The sequence below is a fragment of the Vipera berus genome (assembly GCF_964194415.1).
Source record: "Vipera berus genome assembly, chromosome: 1".
Classification (NCBI taxonomy): domain Eukaryota; kingdom Metazoa; phylum Chordata; class Lepidosauria; order Squamata; family Viperidae; genus Vipera; species Vipera berus.
The window spans coordinates 11,851,958-11,870,191 of NC_138202.1; the positions used below are offsets into that span (position 1 = coordinate 11,851,958).

Here is an 18,234-nt window from a genome sequence, read left to right on the forward strand (position 1 = left end):
AAGTTGTGGGTGCTCCAACACTGGAGATTTTAAAGAAGAGATTGGGCAATCATTGGTCTGAAGTGCTACAGGGTTTGCTGCTCGAGCAAGGGGTTGTGCTAGAAGACCTCCAAGGTCCCTTCTAACTCTGTCATTCTGCTGTTTGACCGAGTGGGATGGGCAGATGCCCTCGAGCAAACAACCTTGCCCTGTGCCATGTAAGGCTTTAAAGCTGTAACTCACCCCTTTAACAGCCATTTGCCTGAAATGGTATAGGGCAGGGGTGTCAAACTCAATTTTATTGAGGGCCGTGTCAGCATTGCGGTTGCCCTCAGGGGGCTGGGTGGGTGTGGCCTACTGGGTGGGCGTGGCTAAAGTGTGTATGGGCGTGGCCAGCTGGGTGGGTGTGGCTAGAGTGCGTATGGGCGTGGCCAGCTCTACCTCGTTCGCATCAAGGGTGCCTACGGGGGCCTGGGCAGGAGTGGGACAGATCTGAGGGTCTCTGGCAGAAGGAGGGTCTCTGGGCCAGGGCCAAGGCAGTGGGGGCCGTTCCCTCACTGTTTTCAGGATGGCTTCGCGGGCCGCATGAAACCACTTCGTGGGCCGGATCCGGCCCCCGGGCCTTGTGTTTGACATGTCTGGTATAGGGTTTCCTGCCTGAGCAGGGGGTTGGACTAGATGAACTCCAAGGTCCCTCCTTCTTCTTCTTCTTCTTCTTCTTCTTCTTCTTCTTCTTATTATTATTATTATTATTATTATTATTATTATTATTATTATTATTATTATTATTATTATTATTATTATTATTATTATTATTATTATTATTATTATTATTATTATTATTATTATTATTATTATAACTGCACTCAGAAAGCAACCAGGAGTCAATGCAGCTCAGGTGAATTATGAAGCACCCAGAACTGAGTGTGCTCTTCTCTTTTAGACCAGATGCCGCTTCAAGGGCAGACCCCTGTAGCACATATGGCAGTAGTCCCGTCAGAAGACGGACCAAACCCCGGTGACCTGAGCAATCTCTCTGCAACCTGGATTGCCTGAACCACCACCACCCCACCAAAAAAAAACCCCCTCTCTTCTCATTTCCTGCTTGTTTCCTTTTTTGCAGCCGAAACTGACCCCTGTGATAACGATCCATGTTTGCATGGAGGCACTTGCCAGTCCGGTGGAAACCTTTCCAGCTGCAACTGTTTGCCGGGATTCACAGGCGAAAACTGTGAAATAGGTGAGAAGATGGGGGTGGATGGGAGCCTCCGCTGGAAAAGTTTACAGGAATCAATTCCCGAACCCATAACAGGTAGTCTTCGACTTATAAGAATTCATTTAATGACCATCCAAACTTACAATGGCGGTGAAAAGGCTGACTTAGGACCGCTTTTTCACACTTGCGGCCCGTTGCAGCATCCCCATGATCACACGATCAAAATTCAGACGCTTGGCAACTGACTCACATTTATGAAGGTTGCAGTGTCCTGGGGTCACGTGATCCCCTTTTCCGTCCTTCTGACAAGCAAAGTGAACGGGGGGGGGAGGGGGAGCCAGAGTCTTAACAACCGTGTTACTAACTGAACTGCATTGATTCACTTAAGAGCCGTGGCAAAAAAGGTCATAAAGTGGGGCAAAACTCACTTAACACGTTTCCCACTCAGCAACGGACATTTTGGACTCAATTGTGGTCATAAGTCAAGGACTATCTGTATGAATCCTTTCTTCCACTGTATTGTCCCTTTCTCTTTGCATCCGTTGCTTTAGCCCAGGGGTCTTCAAACTTGGCAACTTTCAGACTTGTGGACTTTAACTCCCAGATTTCCTCAGCCAGCCAGCCAAGGCTGGCTGAGGAATTCTGGGAGTTGAAGTCCACAAGTCTGAAAGTTGCCAAGTTTGAAGACGCCCCTGCTTTTAGCCAGTCCTAAAATGTTGGGAGATCAAATTCAGAAAGCTCCTCTGGAGATTTTGCTTCTGAAATCTGTTTTGTGACACTGCCCAGCCAGCTTGCCTCTTGAGGACCTCACTCAGCAGCTCTGGAGATAGCTCTGCGAGAAATTTAAGAGAATACAGGAAAAGCATCTCCAAATATAGGATAGTCCTCAAATTACAGGTAGTCCTTGATTTACCACCACAGTTAAGCCCAACATCTCCATATTTGTTGGCAAATACATTGGAGTGTATCGCTTTTGCAGATATGTTTGACCCAATCCTCCCCTTGCTCTAAGTTCTGAGAAAGAACCGGAATGGCTATAGTCAGCCAAAGAAGCGAGACTTGAAGTTTCAGACCAATTTTATGCACACGCTTGGCTGTCGCACTCCCAGATGGATGTCACTGCATTTATCTGCTGGATTGTTGAGTTGTTAATCTTTGCTTTGGATGCAGCTGGCTGCTGTTCCTCTAACTCCGATAAGCTCTGAGGATTTGTTTCCAGCCCTGAGCTTGTCTGTGTTTCAAGCCAACTCACACGCACAGATTATATTTCCTGAGAGAGTTCAGGGCATCCAGTGGTATTATTTCTCTAGGGCAATTTGGCAATTTGACCATGTGTGGACTTCAACTCCCAGAATTTTCCAGCCAGCCATGAAATAGAAAAAGTAGTTTCCGATTTTCTTTACAGCAATTATAAGTACAAATACAAAGTTACCTCTTACTGTATTGTTATTTTTTTTAAAAAAAAACCCCTCTTTTTATAATTTTTTTTTCTAATCATCAAAACCATAAAGCGTAAGTTCATTGTTTTCCTGTTACTGTATATGTAAAAAGCCAATTTGGTCTAGTGATTAAAGTACCAGGTGTGAAAGCAGGAGATGTGAGTTCTAGTTCCGCCTTAGCCATGAAAGCCAGCTGGGTGATATTGGGCCAATCATAAGGAGACTGAGAGTTCTAGTCCCGCCTTAGGCGTGAAAGCCAGCTTGGTGATATGGGGCCAATCATAAGGAGACTGAGAGTTCTAGTTCTGCCTTAGCCATGAAAGCCAGCTGGGTGATATTGGGCCAATCATAAGGAGACTGAGAGTTCTAGTCCTGCCTTAGGCGTGAAAGCCAGCTGGGTGATATTGGGCCAATCATAAGGAGACTGAGAGTTCTAGTTCCGCCTTAGGCATGAAAGCCAGCTAGGTGATATTGGGCCAATGATAAGGAGACTGAGAGTTCTAGTCCCGCCTTAGGCATGAAAGCCAGCTGGGTGACTTTGGGCCAGTCCTTCTATCTTAGCCCAATCCACCTCACAGGATTGTTGTTGTGGGGAAAATAGCAGGAGGGAAGCATGTTGGATATGTTCACTGCCTAGATTTACTTGTAAAGACAATAAAGGCAGGACATAAATAATTTAAAATTAAATAAAAAGCCTATCAAGGGTTTCCTGATAAACAGAACCCAGACAATCGGAAGAGGGATTTGTGAATTCCGTGCAGCAGCAGCCATAATGTGAAGGAGTCTCCATCTTTAAACAGGCTCTTCTCTCCACAGATATTGATGACTGCTTATCCAACCCTTGTCAAAATGGCGGGACTTGCATTGACGAGATCAACGCCTTTGTCTGCCTGTGCTTGCCCAGCTACGGAGGGAGCTTATGCAACCGAGGTGAGACGGAGGCTCCGACCCTCTGCAATTTTTTACAAAACTCATTCAAGGCAAGGAATAAAGCATCCCAAAGCATGTTCAGCTTCTTTGGGTGTCTGGCAGAAACCACAGTGATGTCAAAATGATGTCCTGCATGTCGTGACCTCAGTCTGCAAATCGCACAGTTATGCACCGAGTACAGTTGCAGCATGAGGCGAAATGCCAGAGGTGCAGAATTTGTACTGTCGATGCAAGGCCAGCAGGACATGGATGTTGTCACATTCCCCTAACCCAGTAGACACTCGTGATCATTAAAATAAAGTGGAGCTCAATCCTGATGCCTCCGTGGAGATGTAATAGTGAAGGAGGTAGTGATCATCATTATCTACCTGAATGACTTTTTTCAACTTCCTAATCTAGTCCAGGGCTTTTCAACCAGTGGTACGGACACCACCTCTGGTACATTGGCACCTGGCAGGTGGTACGCGACCATCCTAGAAAAGTAGCGAGGGAGGGGAATGAGCTGAACCCGTGGCAGCACTGCACAAGCCTGAGTGAGAGACGGCTGGAGCTGCAGGGCTGTCAGGGCTCAGCGGAAGCGCCAGGATCAATGCCAGACTGCAGCTGGAGCTCGGCACTGATCCTGGCCCTTCTGCTGAGCCCAGAAGAAGTGCCGATCAGCTGGAATGTTGCGGCATCTCCAGGGTCTTATGATTTACATTCAGATGCTTGGCAACTGATTCATATTTATGACGGCCACAGTGTCCCAGGGTCATGTGAAATGACCAAAACCTGCTGCAACCACCCAGCAGAAGGGGGTGAATAAAAACCAAACACCCCCACCCCCGCTGCCAATCCTCAACAGAAACGCTCACAACAATGAAAACCTCGGATAGGAGGAAGAGTGCCGCCAGGCAGGCAGGCAGGTGTCTTGCTCGGCTGTGGCTTGGGGGGCACTTTTTTCAGTGCCATTGTAACTTCGAACAGTCACTAAGCGAACTGTTGTAAGTCAAGGACTACCTGTACTTCATCACTTTTTTCCTTTTTTTTGGTCAAGCTTTTTGACACCTTGCTAGGCGACTGGTGGTACTCAGATGTTGCCATATCCTAAAAGTGGTACAGTGGGTGAAAAGGTTGAAAAGCCCTGATCTAGTCCACAGCCAAGAGGATCTCTTGGTGGTTTCCCATCCAATTGCTAGTCAAATGGAGTCTCATTTTGCTTTTCAAGCTCAGAGAAGGCAGGCAAGGACAGTACCTTGTATGTATATGTGTGTTTGCGTATGTGTGTGTATATATATATATATACACATACACACACACAGAGTCTTCAAGTTGTAACCATTCATTTATCAACCATTCAAAGTTACAAGAGCACTGAAAAAGTGCCTTGCATTTGGTCCTCAAAATTACAAGCACTGCAGCATCCCTGTTTCATATGATCAGATTCAGGTGCTTGGCAACCGGCATGTATTTATGAGACTTGCAGCATCCTGTGGTCATGTGATCTCCATTTGCGACGGTCCCTGCCAGCTTTTGACAAGCAAAGTCAATAGCAGAAGCCAGATGTCACAGTTCCGACAGACAGAGATTAATAAAGCAGAACTCCAAGGCTTGCAAATTCCTCAAAGAGCATGTTTATTTGTTACAAAGTATTGGCACGGTCAAAAGTGAAACCAAGTCTGAATTCCCCATAACAATCCCTTAGCATAAAGTTCCCAAAGCTATGTAATTGACTATGTTTCCCAATAAATGCATTTGGCGGGTTTTCATATACAACACCCAGTCCACGATCGTGGGAGCAACAGATGACCTTTGTTCCCATGGGGCAGCTGATTGTTATGACTAGCAAAGCCCCCTCCCTCCGTTCCATGTGACAACCTCAAATGAGGGGAAAAGATGGTTAGAATAGAATAGAGCTGGAAGGGACCTTGGAGGTCTTGTAGTCCAGCCCTCTGCTCAAGCAGGAGAACCTATGCTGTATCAGACAGGTGAATGTCTAGTCTCTTCTTCAAAATCTCCAGTGATGGAGCGCCCACGATTTCTGGGGGTAAGCTGTTCCACTGGTTGATTGTACCCACTGTCAGGAAGTTTCTCCTTAGTTCTAGGTTGCTTCTCTCTTTGATCAGTCTCCAACCATTGTTTCTCGTCCTTCCCTCTGGTGCTCTGGTGAACAACCTGGCCCCCTCTGCCTTGTGGCAGCCCCTCAGATACTGGAACACTGTTATCATGTCTCCCCTATTTCTTCTTTTCTTTAGACTAGCGGCAGCCAAACCCAAGTCCCGCAGCTGTTCTTTGTAGGTTTTAGCCTCCAGGCCTTTGATCATCTTAGTTGCTCTTCTCTGATTTTTTTCCAAACTCTCAACATCTTTTTTGTGATATGGTGACCAAAATTGGCTGCAGTATTCCAGGTGTGGCCTTACTAGGGTACTAATACTGCTGCAGCCGGGCTCATTTGCAGAGTTGACACCGGATTTGCTTAACATCCATTGATTCACTTAACAACCGCGCTTAACAGCCATGGCAAATAAGATGATACAACCGGGCATTACTCACTTAACAACCACCTTGCTTAGCAATACAGATTGTGGCCCCAATTGTGGTTGTAAGTTGAGGACTAGCTGTCAACAAATTTTTAGTCCCATCGATCAATCATCCCAGAGATAAAACGATTCTAAAGTTTTGAAAGCTCCACCTTAGTGAACTCACTATTAGAGGACAGGAGAGACTCTCCTATCACAGGTCTCCTGATTCTGTACTCTAACCCAGGGGTCCCCAACCCCTGGGCCATGGACCAGTACCAGTCCACAGCATGCCAGCTACCGGTCTGCACAAGCAAGCAAAGCCCCATCCACCAGGCCCCCTCCGGTCCACAGAAAAAACCTCTATCCACGGAACCGGTCCCCGGTGCCCAAAAGGTTGGGGACCTCTACTCTAACCCTTAATTCTTAGCATTAAAATTCACTCAAGAAGGTCTGGCTGAATCTTGTTTCCTTAACCGCACTCTGCATTTAATAGGCTTGGCAAGGATTCTAAATGGCTGAGTTCACCCCACACTATTATCCTGGTCAATTAATTAATCCACCTTCTGTGTTCCCTGAATCTTAAATTAATCAAGCGGGCTGAGTTTGTACATCACACTACACCATATTGACTATCAGCCAAACTTCGCACTTTGTACCTTGTCAGCCACTCTATCTTGATGTGGTTAAGTCAGCCAGTCGTACGAACCCAAACCAATGTCAAACATGGTTTGAAATTGGAATATTGCATCAGTTTCTCCTGACAGAAGCTGGCCATTGAATTATAAAAAGAAAAGCATGGCTTTTGAGTGAGAACACATGTGTGCCTAGCACACACATACACTCCCTCCAAACTCAGAGGGAAGGTGAGAGTGAAGGATATGGAAGCCTGCATATATATATTTTTTTCTGCTCTGCTTGTCAGCTGAGAAATTGGTTTTGATTCTTAGCAGTCATATCTTTCCTGGGAAACCCAGTGAACTAACTGGAACATCTAGAACAGGGGTCTTCAAACTTGGCAACTTTAAGACTTATGGACTTCAACTCCCAGAATTCCTCAGCCAGCCCTGGGAGTTGAAGACCCCTGTTCTAGAACCCTATTCTCCCTATGGACACCCTGGTCAGGGCAAATTGGAGGAAATATTATTCCTGAGCAGGTGGCCTACGCCCTGTCTTGATGATCTTGATGGAGAAATCTGCTGTAACATGGTTGGCTTAGAAGAGCAAGTGGGATAGGAAATGATGACCAGGGACAGTCCCACAAATCAAGCCCCAAATACAAATGGAGGGACTACAGTGGAGGAAAAACAATCTGTCCTAAGTTTTTTGGTATGTGGATGTGCCTTCGAGCCAGGGTTGAGCTTGGCGACTGCCTGGAGTAGTTCTTGCAGTTTTCTTGGCCTGGTTACAGATGTGGTTTGCCATTGCCTCCTTTCTAGGGGTGGGAGAGAGGGGCTGGCCCAATCCCCTTCCCAAGGCAGGACCAGAAATTGGAGTCACCCATTTTCTAGCTTGGGGCTTTAACCAGTATACCAAACTGGCTCTTTTCATATGATATTCAGGTAATCCTTGACTTAAAAGCACAGTTGGGACCAGAATTGTCATTGCTAAGCCAGGGGATTGTCAAGTGAGGCGTCGCTGACTTTACGACCTTTTATGCCACAGTTGTTAAGCAAATCACTGCAGTTATTGAGTGAATCATGCGGTCATTAAGTGAATCCAGCTATCCCCATTGACATTTGCTTGTCTGAAGCCAATTAGAAAGGTCGCAAGCAGTAATTGCACAATCCTGAAATGCTGCCATCATCATAGATACATGCTTATTACCAAGCGTCCAAAATTTGATCCCATGACTTTAGCAATATTTGCGATGGTCGTCAATGCAAAAACCGGTCACAAGGCACTTTTTTCCAATGCCACCGTCATTTCAAATGGGGACTGCCTGTAACCTCTCTAGCGCTAATGCAGAGAGAGTCATTAGCTCTCTTCCTCCTATTCCAGTTTCACTTACTAGAAAATGCCATAAGTGATCCCACCGCTTCCCAGCATGACAATATCTTCCAACAGCTCTTCCGTTTGTCAGCTGCAAATTGGTGCACTCGTTAAAAAGGGGAATAAAGCTGACCTTTTAGTTGTGCCCCCTTTTGATGCTTTTTTCCTCCCTTCAGACACAGAAGGCTGCGACCACACGTGGCGTAAGTTCCAGGGTCACTGCTATCGCTACTTCACGCATCGGCGCGCATGGGAAGACGCGGAGAGGGATTGCCGACGGCGGTCAGGACATCTCACCAGCATTCACTCCTGGGAAGAACATAATTTCATTAGCAGTAAGTTGGAACACTTGAGAGACGGAGAGAAGAAGGGAGCCAATTGCCTCCAGATGGCAGCAAAGAGTTAGGAGGTTCTGTATCTCTTTGCTGCCATCTAGTACTTCTTTTTGCTTTGGCAATCCTGATGTGCAGCTCTAGCAATTGTGCAGGTTGTTCACATATACACGCACACGCAAACACATACACACCATCCCACAAGGCCTTTTTCTTTACAAAATCCCACCCAATCCATCATACCCCATTTGGAATAGCGGAGCCTCCTATAGACAGCTGCCGATCAATAAAGCAAATCAATAATCCAGGAAGAACTCAAGCCCCTGAGAAATGCATTGTCCCTACTCCAAGCTCTTCTCTCCCCTTCAGGTTTCAGCCACGAGAACACTTGGATCGGCCTCAACGATCGCATCGTGGAACAGGATTTCCAGTGGACGGACAACACCGGATTGGTGAGTCTGTGGAAGAGGAGATTCAGTCTGGGTTGACGCAACTTTTTTCCACACAGGTCCCTGGGTTGAGACTCACCAATTGAAGCGGCCAAGAGGGAAGTTGGGAAGTTCTCCCAATTCTCCCAGACAGGAGATGACCATTCTATGCCCCAGGGCAGGACCAAATGCATCATGTGTTTGGAATCTCTATGCCCCTGCAAGGGATCTAAATCCAGCTCCACTTAAGTCCGTTGACTTTGACAGGGGTGACATGGTAGCAGCGTTCCAATATCTCAGGGGCTGCCGCAGAGAAGAGGGAATCAGGCTATTTTCCAAAGCACCAGAAGGCGAGACAAGAAGCAACGGATGGAATCTAATCAAGGAGAGAAACAACCTGGAATTAAGGAGAAATTTCCTGACAGTGAGAACGATTAATCAGTGGAATGGCTTGCCTCCATAAATTGTGGGTGCTCCAAGGTTTTCAAGGAGAAACACGACAGCCACTTGCCTGGAATGGTATAGGATCTCCTGCTTGAGCAGTAGGTTGGACTATTCTAGAACAGGGCTTTTCAACCAGTGGTACGGGTACCACCTGTGGTACATTGGCACCTGGCAGGTGGTACACAACCACCCTAGAAAAGTGGTAGAGGGGGAGGGGAATGAGCTGAACTGGTGGCAGCACTGCACAAGCCTAAGCAAGAGATGGCTGGAGCTAGGCAACCGGTGGTACTCGGATGTTGCCCTATCCTAAAAGTGGTACAATGGGTGAAAAGGTTGAAAAGCCCTGGAATAGAAGACCTCAAGGGTCCCTCCCAACTCTGTTACTCTGCAATGACTCTTATTTGGTGCCAGTTCGCCTTGACCGTTAGTAATTCAGATTCTTGTGAATAGATAGCATGAAATAAACTCGTAATACCCTTGAACCTTATCCTGAACGGTTCCTTTGGATCCCATTTCAAAGGGGAGTGGGGGGGCTGTTGCTGTTACTCTTTGTATATTGGGTTTTTATTGTTTGTAAGCTGCCTAGAGTCACTGAAGGTGACTGAGCTGCCGTATAAATTTTGTAAATAAATAAATAATTTTCTTGCGCCTGACATCTGCTGCAACAGACCACGCCAAGCTAGATAGGAGAAACCAAGGGCTTAAACCCAGCTTGGCCTGGAGGTAAAGTCCCTCCCTTGCAGACAATCTTCCCAGATTTGAGCTTTAAAAGGGCCAGGTTATGGAGAAAGCTCTTCTCTTCCTGAATCAATAGCAAGCTGCAATCAATGGACAGAATACTGGAACACATAACAAAAATTGATAGTCTACTCTCCACCACCATGGGCGGTTCACAGTAATCAAAGATATTACAATAAAATCAATAAAAATAAAACATGGGAACTGCAGTGGAGCCAGGTGCAGTGAAATGGTCCAGGTGGCAGACACAACGGTACAATCAAAGGCTTGCCTGCTTTTATGTGAGTGGCATGTTTTATGTGCAACGCCCATTAAAAAAAACAGGCAGAGCTTCAATCCTACTGTTGTGGCTGCCATCTTGACTTTTTGGCTGAAACCCTGTAGAAACCACTATGTGGTGGAAATGGCACAAGACATTATCCCACTAGATTAGTGGGGTCCGGGAGGTACACAACCCAAACAACAAATTATAAAAGCAGCATTGTGCTGATGCAATACATGCTCCAGCCCTTTTGAACATGCATGATCTAGAACAGGGATGTCCAATCTTGGCAACTTTAAGACACGCTGGCTGGGGGATTCTGGGAGTTGAAGTCCACAAGTCTTAAAGTTGCCAAGATTGGACACTCCTGATCCAGAAGAAAAATTAAAAGGAAGGGGTAGTGAAGGTGCAATCTGGGGAACTATTTTTAACGTCTGTGCCATTCTCTATTGTTTGATAGCAATACGAGAATTGGCGTGAAAACCAGCCAGATAATTTCTTTGCCGGAGGCGAGGATTGCGTGGTATTGGTGTCCCATGAGACTGGCAAGTGGAATGATGTCCCATGCAACTACAAACTTCCGTATGTCTGCAAAAAAGATACAGGTAATAAAGGCGTGCATTTTTATTTACTTTTTCTTCCTTTGAGTGGACCTTGGGAGAAACCCCATTGGCTGTTTTTCACAGGATTATCAGCCCATTTCTCTTACCCTCCTTATACAGGTGGTCCTCGATTTGCAACCGGTTCCCTCTCCCGGTGGTCACATGACTTCATTTTGGATTCTTCATAACCGAGCGGCATTTACAGCTCTTTGCAGCATCCCACAGTCACGTGGCTGCAATTTACAATGCTTTTGCCCCCAAAGTAGCATTTACTTATGGTTTCCAGCAAAAATAGCCCCTGGTGAACCATGGGTTCACTTAATGACTGTGGTGTTCGTTTTAACAACTGCCACTAAAAAGGTCATAAAAACAGGTCCTGTCATGTGGTGACCCACTTTATGATGTTTCAACATATGTACTTAATAGGCAGACTCCATTCCTTTCATAAGCTGACACAGTTACAGTTCAGTTGAGTTAACCTGTATCAAGAAGAGTCAAGATGGAACAGTCTTGAGTTTCTTTCTCAAAGCTTCCTGTTTTCCTGGCCTAGTTTCCTATTTTCACATGTTATCCTCTCTTTTTCTTCAAATCCATCCTCATGTTCTTCGACACTTTCCTACACTCCAAACAATTACTGAGCAAAAGAGAAGCCGGGATCCAAATACTGGGTGCCTTCAAGTTATAGACATAGAGCAGGGGTGTCAAACTCAATTTCATTGAGGGCCGCATCAGCATTGCGGTTGCCCTCAGGGGGCCGGGTGGGTATGGTTGGGTGGGCATGGCCTACTGGGTGGGCGTGGCTAGAGTGCGTATGGCCTACTGGGTGGGCGTGGCCAGCTCTACATCGTTCGCATCAAGGGTGCCTATGGGGGCCTGGGCAGGACTGGGACAGATCTGAGGGTCTCTGGCAGAAGGAGGGTCTCTGGGCCAGGGCCAAGGCAGTGGGGGCCGTTCCCTCATTGTTTCCAGGATGGCTTCGCGGGCCACATTAAACCATTTCGCGGGCCGGATCTGGCCCCCGGGCCTTGTGTTTGACATGTCTGACATAGAGCCTGCCCATCGTGGTTATAACCCACGATGGTCATAAATTAAATCACCACCCTATGGCCAACATAATTAATCAACCTTTTTTTACAGCGGTTGTTAAACAAATCGTTAAGTAAACACTACAGTCATTAAGTGATCTGATGGTTCACTATGGATACGGTTTTGCAGAAAAATGGAAGTCAATGTTGGTTTTCAGCAAAATGTTGTGCGATCCTAGGATGCTGCAAACAGCTGTCAATGCAGCCCAATTGCTGAGCAACCATGCAGGGAAAGGTAACCATCGTAACTTCAAATCCAGATCCTAAGTACTCCTAGGGAGGTCCATCGTAACTTCAAATTTATAGGTTGTAAGTCGAGAACTATCTGTAAAGATAGTCCTCGACTTACAACAGTTCATGTAGTGACCGTCCAAAGTTACAATGGCACTGAAAAAAGTGACTTACGACCGTTTTTCACACTTACAACCTTTGTAGCCTCCCCATGGTCACCTGATCAAGATTCAGATGCTCGGCATATTTATAACAGTTGCAGTGTCCCGGGGTCATGTGGTCACCTTTTGTGACTTTCTGACAAGCAATATCAATGGGGAAGCCCGATTCACTTAACAACTGAGGCAAGGAAGGTCATAAAAAGGGGCAAAGCTCACTTAACCGATGTCTCACTTAACAAGAGAAATTTTAGGCTCAATTGTGGCTTTCCCACATCAGGGATTTTTTTTTTTCAAAAACCACTGGGTGTTCTTACTCAGAGATCCTAAATTCTCTGTTTTCCAGTTGGTGGAGGCAGGAATGAAATAATCCCCTTTGGGGCTGTTTTCTCCCACTACGTTAATTTGCCTTTGAAATTCTCCCATTAAAACTATCAAGACCCTCCATTGCTTATTGGAAAAGTCACATTAACCTCCAGCTGTTTGTGACAGATTTGAGAAATGGGTCTTTTCCACTTCCAAGGCTAATGATATATTAGCTCTGATAAAAGTTGGTAATTAAATACAGAAATCCCCCTTCCCCATATACCCCAACTACTGGAGTATAACTTCATCCCCAAATGGGCCCTTTGGCATCGGTTGGATTTATAAAGGTCCTAAAACATCTGAAAATATAAATTGCTTAAGAAGAAAGAAAACCCCTTGAGTGTGTCTTCAGAATTCAGATCATTTTTTTCCTTTAAAAACCCAGATTTGTAAAGGCAGTGGTTCCCTCTCCTACATCTCTTACAATGATAAAACACAGATTGTAAACCTTCCAAGGCAGAGATTCATCTTGTTCCCTCATCGCCTTTTGTAAAGCAGAGCAATCTCAGATTTGAATCAGCATCACTTAATGCAGAAATATCCACAGAGAGAGACTGAGCCTGATTAAATTCAGGAGGAAAATAGTGAAGGCAACATCAAATCCAGCATCTCTGGTGACTCACAGGGACACTTCAATGTCATATTTTTTTTTGGCAATAATATGAACATGCGGGGTCCTTGGTGCTCTCTAAGCTTGGCTGTTTTCTTGCAGACGTTTCATTACCCATCTGGGTAATACAATCAGTGCCAGGAGGTCATCCTCGTTTAACGGCTGGTGGCTTAATTACCGTTCAAAATTATGACAGACACAACAAATGTTACAGGTAGTCCTTGTCTTACAACCTCAATTGAGCCCGAAATTTCTGTTGCTAATTGAGACATTTGTTAAATGACTTTTTCCCCATTTTACGACCTTTCTTGCCGCAGTTGTTAAGTGAATCACTGCATTTGGTAGTAATACAGTTGTTAAGTGAATCTGGCATCCCCACTGACTGTATTCGTCAGAAAGTTGGAATAGGTGATCGCATGACCCCGGGACACTGCAACCGTCATAACTATGAGCCAGTTGCCAAGCATCTGAATTTTGATCATGTGACCATGGGGATGCTGCAACAGCGTTAAGCGTGAAAAATGGTCATAAGTTACTTTTTACAACGCCGTTGTAACTTTGAACGGTCACTAAATGAACTGTTGTAAGTCGTGGACTACCTTTACTTACGTCTCGAAGTGGTCATGTGATCGTATTTCAGGTTGCTTGGTAACCAGCTTGCATTTAGGACCAGTTGCGGCATCCTGAAGTCACGTGACCACAATTTTTTTGTTGTTGTTTTCTGGCAGAAGATGGCAAAAACCACTCATTAAATATACTGGATTCACTTCACAACCATGTGATTTGTTTAACGTCTGCAGTGACTCACTCTAAAAACAGTCACATGGTGACCCACCTAATGACCTCAATGGCTTAACAACCAAAGTCCAGGCTCAATTGTGCTCGTAAGCTGAGGACTACCTGTAGGGGGTCTATGACAACTCACCACGGACAACTTGACATGGCCAAGTTGTCGTGGGACAAGAGTTACGCTAATAGTGGAAAGGAATCATTAAAGAAAGGATGCCAAAGGAGGGGCAAAATGAAATGTGAATGACAAAAATTAAAGTAATTTTTTATTTTTATTTTTTGTAAATTTTTTATTAATTTTTTTCAATACAATTCAATATTTTTTTTAAATTCCATTTATATCCCGCCCTTCTCCGAAGACTCAGGGCGGCTTACAAGCTTAGCAGTAGCCTTCATTCTATGTATATGCCTGCTTATTAGGGCTTTCCCCCCCCCAAGCAGCATTATTACAAAGTCAGCTTATTGCCCCCAACAATCTGGGTCCTCATTTTACCTACCTGGGAAGGATGGAAGGCTGAGTCAACCTTGAGCCTGGTGGGACTCGAACCTGCACTAATTGCAGGCAGCTGGTGTTACTTAAGGAGGCATTAGCCCACATGTTGTCTGAGTTTATCCTTCCCTAGTACAAATTTAATTCCTAATCCTTTATTCTTTTCTCCAGCCATTGATAAAACATGTCCCAAGCCTGATAGTGTTCTGTTTCTTCTTTTTCTTTCAATCTCGTAGTAAGTCTGTCCATTTCTGCACAATCTAATATTTTTTAAATTATTTCTTCCTCTGATGGTGTTTCTTCCTTTTTCCAATATTGTGCAAGTATGATTCTTGCCGCTGTGATCACATGTTAAATCAAACATATACTTTGTTTATCAATCTTTTCCGGCATAATTATTGAAAATAATTAAAAGATTACTTTATTATGCCAGTACAATAATTTCAATAATTAAATTGAATCGTTGCATTGTCCTGTGGCGAGTCGGCTGTGGCGAGTCGGCTGTAGCTAGTTGGCTGTGGCGAGTTGTAGGGCCCTCCACGCAATGCGATCCGGTGATCAGAAGCTTCTTTGGGGAGGGACCGGGTGCTCCCGTCAGCCTCAAAGGAGAGGGCAGCGAATCTGTTCAAAAAGACTTCCAAAATACACGATGAGTATAAAATCAGATAAATTTTGCTTCTTGCTTTAGAATCTTTTCTTTCTACGCATTTCAAAAACACACCTCCAAAAAGTCAGCTGAGTAGTGAACAATCAGATGTTGCAAGTCACTAAAAAGAAATTATAATTACAGCCGCAGTTTTCAGGAAACTGATCATATTACCGATGCGATCAAAGGCCTATCAGGGTGAGCGAGTTGTGTGATTGTCAGCTTATTGGAGTTGTAAGTGGCAATGGCGCACGCTGTGCACCAAAGCACTCGCTCAAGGGTTAAATAGAGTTTTGCAGAATTGTTGCCTTATGATACCAACGGGTGCTGGTGTCATTTAAATTGTGATTCCTAGTAAATGGGGTGAAAATGTCCAAGAAAAAAAATAAATTGTTCTGGGCTGGAAATCATAAGCCTAAAACTGAAAAATTCAAAGGGGAAAACAAAGTAACAGGAAGGAACCTTTTTGAAATGCCTAACAAAGTCAGTCAACGGCTGTTGTAAGGCAGGTTTTCCACGCCTTCCTGTCTACAACTTGTATGGTCTTTGTAGTGCTGTGTGGGCCGCCCCCTCTGGTGGAAAACGCTTCCCCCATTGGAAAGAAGAAGGAGAAGTACAGCGTGCACTCGATCGTCCGATACCAGTGCACAGAAGGCTTCCTCCAGAGACGTTTGCCCACCATCAAATGTCATGTCAACGGCCTGTGGGAGAACCCCAAGCTCCTCTGCACAAAACGTGAGTTCCTGCCGTCACTTTCAGGGACAAAGGTGGAAACGGCTGATTGGGAGGCACAGAAATCTCCCTTTCTCTTTCTTCCCTCTTGGCTGGGCAGGCCGGCAGGTGGTCTGGGGAAGGAAACCTGGCAAAGGGCGCTAAGAACAAGCGCCTCCCAGGGTCGGACTGGGAGAGCTCTTTTGCTCCTTGGGATGAAAAAGAGTAGGTGGGATGGGGAGGGAAAGGAGAGGAGAAAGGCACCAGAATATGTGGATTCACATATTGAAAAGTAATACACATACGCACTAGGTAAATTAGCTCAATTCTTGATAAAAAAATATATATGAAAATGTTGGTGTATATTTCCTTCCTCTCTCCCTCCCTCCCTCCCTCCCTTTTTTGATCCTTCCCTTTCTCCCTCCTTTCCTTTCCTTTCCTTTCCTTTCCTTTCCTTTCCTTTCCTTTCCTTTCCTTTCCTTTCCTTTCCTTTCCTTTCCTTTCCTTCCCTTCCCTTCCCTTCCCTTCCCTTCCCTTCCCTTCCCTCTCTCCACTTTCTGCTCCAATAGTCACGATATTTCTTAGTGGAAATATCAAGGTGTGACCAAGTCTGACTTGCCTTCATTCTGAGATCAGCCAAGGGGCAGCTGGGTGCTCACACCTAGGTCAGGAAGTAAATATGGGGGTGGAGGGTGGGGCTGATACTGGGAGAAATATAGGTAGATAGATGAATATGTGGTGTGGATCGGTGAGTTTCTTATTTATTTGATTTATAATTGCAATGTCGCGTGGTTGTACGGAGAGGCGGACACTTGAGCTGGGTAGTACTTCTTTATTGGGTCAGAAATGAAGCTGGAGCAAAGGGGTTACCTGGCGTCCCTTTATACCTGCCCAGGTGAATGGTGACCAATAGATTTAAACCTGGGCTTCCCGCCAGTGCAGGTGGCCAATGGATTTAAACGCCAGAGCTGACCATGCCCTGGGGCTGTCAACGACTCGCTCTATTCAGGCTTTCCCGCCAAAATGGTTATAGCCTGGAGCTGTCCAGCCCCCTGCTGTGCTGACATTTCCGTGTATGCTTTACAGGCATACACTACAATAATCCATTTTCATTTGTAAAACTACCAAACTGCCTCGTCTTCCGATGACAACAGTCGTGCGGGGTAGGACGGGCTAGGAGGGAGGGACTATCCCAAAGTCGACCACCCAACATTTCTACCAAAGGAGAGAATAGAACTCAGAATCTCCTGGTTTCTAGTCCAGCAGTTTTGCCCTTCTGCCAAATTGGCTCTCAATGTGTACTGTTTGTGCAGGCAATGTCTTTTAGAAAAGTTGAGGACAGGTAGTCCTCGTTTAGCAACCACCATTGGCCCCTGCAGCTCAGTCACTAAAATGAAACGGTGGCTAAGTGAAACCACAATTACGTTTATGATCTTAGTTCAACTTTCCTCGGCTTTTCAGACCTGCAAAGGTCATAAAGGCAAGGACTGGTTGCAAAATTAGGGTTTTGTTTTTTTCATCACCGCCGTAACTGCAAAGGGTCACTCAACGAGGCAGTTGTTAAACGAGGAATTCCTGCATGTAGAACTGTGGTAGTAGCTAGCCCAGGGGTAGGCAACCTCGGCTCTTTTATGACTCATGGACTTCAACTCCCAAAATTCCTGAGTCAGCACAGCTGACTCAGGAATTCTGGGAGTTGACGTCCATGAGTCATAAAAGAGCCGAGGTTGCCTACCCCTGAGCTAGCCCTTGTTGCACTTACCACCTAGTCTGAGCCGAGTGACTAACGCCTCCCTCTTTCCTGGCTGTTGATTCCTTATAGCCAGACGGTCCCACAGAACCCGGCGGCACCGTCGTCATCACCGCCGGCAACATCACCATCACAAATCTCGCAAGGAGCGGAGGAAACACCAGAAGCAGCGTCCAAAGCTGGACTGGGCGGAGGATGGCAGCAACTACTTTTAACCTCTGACCCCAATGGAAGCACAAGCTTTGATCCCTTCCCCGTACCTACAGCCCCCTCCTCCTCCTCCCTCTTCCTCCCGACCATCCAGGATGTGATGGGGTTTCCATGTGTGATGGGAGTGGCTGATGGCCTTTTCTTCCCCTCTCGTTTCTCTATACCCAGGGCCCGCTGCAGGATGGCACAGCTGCGTGCAGTGCATGCCCACTGGCATTCAGGCAGATACGCTGAAAACCTGGCACTTAAAATGATTCCAGTGAGGTCAACACGTTCCTCACGCCTCCCCCCACACACACACACACAGAGACACCTCCAGCAAAACTGG

General features: G+C 45.8%; 1 protein-coding gene across 1 annotated transcript in view; it reads left to right on the forward strand.

The window, feature by feature from the left end:
- NCAN (neurocan) overlaps positions 1 to 17,911 on the forward strand; it is a gene marked incomplete at both ends in the record, with an annotated part of 83,769 nt that extends 65,858 nt beyond the window's left edge. Inside the window, 7 exons of the mRNA XM_081319106.1 lie at positions 1,103 to 1,219; positions 3,451 to 3,564; positions 8,231 to 8,389; positions 8,756 to 8,838; positions 10,719 to 10,863; positions 15,788 to 15,970; positions 17,769 to 17,911. Coding sequence (XP_081175232.1) covers positions 1,103 to 1,219; positions 3,451 to 3,564; positions 8,231 to 8,389; positions 8,756 to 8,838; positions 10,719 to 10,863; positions 15,788 to 15,970; positions 17,769 to 17,911 — 944 coding nt within the window. The remainder of the gene's footprint in view (positions 1 to 1,102; positions 1,220 to 3,450; positions 3,565 to 8,230; positions 8,390 to 8,755; positions 8,839 to 10,718; positions 10,864 to 15,787; positions 15,971 to 17,768) is intronic.
- Positions 17,912 to 18,234: the final 323 nt, after the last annotated feature.